This window comes from Alosa pseudoharengus, unplaced genomic scaffold, assembly GCF_046254945.1.
Source record: "Alosa pseudoharengus isolate Yale_2024_CS ecotype anadromous, Long Island Sound unplaced genomic scaffold, YU_APseudo_1.1 YU_APseudo_1.1_scf_13, whole genome shotgun sequence".
NCBI lineage: Eukaryota > Metazoa > Chordata > Actinopteri > Clupeiformes > Clupeidae > Alosa > Alosa pseudoharengus.
The window spans coordinates 34,137,874-34,142,102 of NW_027468598.1; the positions used below are offsets into that span (position 1 = coordinate 34,137,874).

At 39.7% G+C, this 4,229-nt stretch overlaps 1 protein-coding gene across 1 annotated transcript; it reads right to left on the reverse strand.

Moving 5' to 3' along the window:
- Window positions 1–1,338: 1,338 nt before the first annotated feature.
- Window positions 1,339–3,907, reverse strand: LOC143121268 (complement C1q tumor necrosis factor-related protein 3-like). Its single transcript, XM_076281634.1, has 3 exons — window positions 3,625–3,907; window positions 2,015–2,137; window positions 1,339–1,904 (listed from the first exon to the last, which is right to left on the reverse strand). The coding sequence occupies exons 1-3, from the start codon at window positions 3,881–3,883 to the stop codon at window positions 1,621–1,623; spliced, it is 666 nt and encodes a 221-aa protein (XP_076137749.1). The 5' UTR covers window positions 3,884–3,907; the 3' UTR covers window positions 1,339–1,620.
- Window positions 3,908–4,229: the final 322 nt, after the last annotated feature.

The following is a 4,229-nucleotide window of genomic DNA, read 5'->3' on the forward strand; positions in this document are numbered from 1 at the left end:
TATTCAGGCCTATAGCCTAGATGGCTAGTTGCCAAGGCTAAAACACCAAACTACCAAAATCTAAATATTTTCTATCTATAGGCCTTCCTTATTTGGTGTAGGCCGACTGACTAGGCTAAAGGTTTTTTTTTTTTTTTTTTTTTTGGGGGGGGGGGGGGGGGGGTCGTGATACCTCCCTGAAATTAATTTTTGCAGGTTGGGATGTCTGATATACAACAAATAAAATTACAACAGCCGGCATGTAAAACAAACAAAAAAGGCAGACATAACCCCGTTGCAGGCCTGATAATGTTCACTAGTCCACTCAATGAGTGTTACTCACGAACACCGCGACATTGGTGTGCACCCCCAAGGCGTCGGTGTAGAGTTCAGCAACTGTAGTTTCCAATCCCTCGTGGCTGAATGGAACTGCTAACATTCCGGTAGTTAGCAGCGCTATTCAGTGGCGTGGCTCCCACATTGGCCAACACAAAGGAACCACGAGTGCTCTGGTGACTCGTGGCGCTATTTGAGCAGCAATGTTTCCCGTCTACACTACTTGTTATAAACCAATAAACATGCACAAACAGCAAACTTCTGGGTAAGCTGTAGGCTCAGTGATCTACCTAGCAAGCTACTACCTGAACAACATTACTGGCGGTAGTAACGTTACAGTAAAGGAAACAATAACTTTACCGTCCTTAACTATTAAAAAACAAAGCACCTAGGAGGCTATGCAAAATTAAAATGCTTCTATCTTAAACGACTCACCCCTGGCGTAGCCTATTACTCAATTATCCTGATATTGGTAAACTAATAAGGTGCTCAAGCACACATAGCCATCTTCATCCTTCGTTGTCCTCAACGAGGCTAGATCCTCTCTCTCCTTCCATTGCTAAGACCCTCCCCTAAACCAATGAGAATTTGCCATGACTGATTGTTAGATTTTTTCCACCAATTAAGCACTATTCCACCTTACTAACAAGTTAGGTTGCTTTCCTACATAATGTAACCGTCAACTATTTTAAATGATGACTATTTAAATGATCCTATGAAAATGCTCATGCGAAAATGTTCATGCAAAACCTGTGGCTTAACTGTTTGATTTAGTTATACATTTGAACATGTCCCCTCTCTGTATTTATCTCCTGTATAATAAAGCAATGTTTTTTGATTACTTTTTATCTGTGCAAATTATTTAATTATCTGTGTGTATTTACCTAAGAATATAAAATATATGTCTTAGCTTGATATAGCCTTCAAAACCTCAGGGTATACCCGGGATAAATAAAATGAAAACTTGAACTGGAGACATGGATGTGATGCGAAAAAGAACAAATCAAACCAATGAGACATGAATGTGATGCGAAAAAATGCAATTTATTGATGAAACAATGTTTGGTTAATTTCAACAATAATATCAGTAAGATGCCATGTGTAGTTTTTAATCAAAGGATTACTGTATATAGAATATGTAATTGTTTTTTTTTCAGAATGGATGTGTAAATAAACTTTTTTTAACATGCTCAAGAAAAAATGTATTCCTTTTGATATTTATTTATTCATTGATTCAATAAGATCCTTTTTGACACATCAGAAGCAGACCAGAAAACATCAATAGAATAGAGAAGCGACACGTCACTACATTGGAAACAGCAAATGGCCAATGAAAGTGCCGTGAATATTTCCATTGTCATAAACCCAGGTGTTGGCATAGAGACGCATGTACACCTGGTCTCCCTCCACTAGCTCTAAGGTCATCCCATTGGTTGCCGTCCGAATGCCTGGGGGACTTTCAGAATGACTGTACACAATAGTCATCGACTGACCGTTCTTGTACAATCTGAGACCCATGGCCTTATCGGAAGAATGATGACCAGAGAAGCTGAAGTAGTAGACTCCTTTCACTGGTGCAGTAAAGATACCTGCCACCCACACACAAAAAAACACAATGCATAAGACAAAACACAGTTCAAGCTCAACTTCATTGGTAATCTCAGCCTGATGATAACTGGAAACAATGTGCCATGCATACCAGTTCCTGGATTGTAGGCATTGCCAGCATTGGCAAAAATGTTCTTGTAAACCAGAGTAGTTTCAGTGTTAAATGGACCCTGATGTTCATGGATTCCCAGTGATGCCCCAAATGCTACTTGCTCTAAAACACAAAGTAAAGCATTTATGTATTGGTCTCTTTGATACAGTTCAGATTGTCAGAAATCAAAATAGATGTGTAGTATTTATCAAGACTCATTGTGCATATTTATATCAGAAGAGTTCATTAGCTAAAACAGACAAGTGCCATTCTTATGAATTTCCATGAATATGTTTACTATGGCAGATGTTAAGTAATATCAATCAAACTGTTGGGTTTGTTCAAAAGTTGGGTTATTATTATTACAGTAGATCTACTCTTACTTTCAAGTATCCAATCCAGTTTCAGGTATTTTGGCTACTCTGGAGAGCTGCTGAATATTTATATTGTAGCGTCGGTGGATGTTCATGTCTAACGTTGAATGAGTGTTTCCCAGAATGCAGTGCGAGTGAATGCTAGAATGTGTAATGTCGATTATAATAGTTGTAGTTACGTTTAGCATGTTGTGTATTTGTTAGCGTGTTAGTCTCTAGTTGTACCTCATGTGCTTATCCTCGTGTTGATGTGTGTGGTAAACCCTTATTGTGTGTAGCATGTGCGGCTGAGACTACCCCTGTGTTGCCCTATGTAGTTGTCTGTGTCCGTATGAGTCTTCCTGTTCCAATAAATGGCCGTCCTGGCCAAAGGTGAATCTTGTCTGAGGGTGAGATCGCTACAATATTTTACCTTGCCTTTGTAAATACTTTTCAAGACATGAGTCCTTCCCCTGGACACAGCATATACTGTATGTAGCGGACTTTTGCCTATATAACTGGTGTGGCAAAAGATGCCTTAGGTTCTCTTACCCTATGTCTATAATGCAATTCCGCTTGTATGTGTTTCGATGTGATGAACTGGATGTAAATAACTATGTGAATGCTTTTTTTACACTGAATCCTTATACATGTAAGCTTTTAAATGTATTTATACAAAAGGTAATCAAGCACATTTCAAATGGCCAAACTCTATTCTATCTTAAATGAACATTGCTTTGCATCAAACTAAAAAAAAGCAACAGCCAAAGACAGTGTCCAAAGAGTCATATCTACTGACAAGGTAAGGTTTTGTAATTCTCGTAAGATGTCTGAGTCAGCTATGCTGCTGTGACAAATTTAGTACCAAAATTACTATGATAAGGTACAAATCTTACACCGTGCTGCTTTAATTAAAACCAACAACCTTCAGTTTGATTGATATTACCTGGAATGCACAATAAAAAAGGCATGTTTTTATTATTATTGTTGTGATCTTTATGTCATCTGATTTTACAAATGTACTCTGCGTTCATATCCTAGTATTCATTATATGAGTTAGGCTACCTGTCCTACACATCAGAAGCCGACCAGAAAACATCAACAAAATAGAGAAACGCCACGCGACATCTCACTACATTGGAAACAGCCAATGAAAGTGCCGTGAATATTTCCATTGTCATAAACCCAGGTGTTGGCATAGAGACGCATGTACACCTGGTCTCCCTCCACTAGCTCTAAGGTCATCCCATTGGCTACCTGTCCTCCTCTGCTCCTCCAGTTGAGTCTTGAGGGTGGACACAGTGTCTCGCAGCTCTCGTAGCTCCAGCACCACTGAGTTGATGTCTGGCCGGCAGGGTGTATCAGCCACCTCTCTTTTGTCTCTCACGTTTGGCTCCTCAGCATCGCTGTCCTGCTGGAGGGTCACTTGGTCCTGGGCTGGACTCTCTGCTTCACACAGAGAGCAGAGCAGCAGCAGCAGCAGCACAGACAGGGAACTCTGCATCATCATGGTCATCTCAGATAGCTCTCCACACCCACAGAGTTCTCATCCCCTTATATACAGTACAGGGCACAGCAGGTTCTTTGTTCACTGCAGATCATCATAGAAAAACATGAGGAAACAAAAAGGGAAATCCCTTTTTGAATTGTTATGAAACGTGTTGATTGACTGGACAGAATGCAGAATGCAGTTTGTCCTCTACTCCAGAGGTGTAAAAATACGGCTTAAGAAAGTAAAACTCCTACTATGTATTGGTTCTAGCTGTTCACTGAACACCAGAGATGGAAAGTAACTAAGTACAAATACTTGAGTATTGTACTTAAGTAGCATTTTTGTGCTTAAGTAGCAACTTTTGTGCTGG

Excerpts from the sequence above, each read along its gene's own strand:
- LOC143121268 (XM_076281634.1), bottom strand. The coding sequence starts at position 3,883 with ATGACCATGATGATGCAGAGTTCCCTGTCTGTGCTGCTGCTGCTGCTG. Across the intron at positions 2,138-3,624 it reads GGAGGAGCAGAGGAGGACAG|AGCAAGTAGCATTTGGGGCA; the intron begins GTAGCCAATGGG and ends TTTGTGTTTTAG. Across the intron at positions 1,905-2,014 it reads TGCCTACAATCCAGGAACTG|GTATCTTTACTGCACCAGTG; the intron begins GTATGCATGGCA and ends TGTGGGTGGCAG.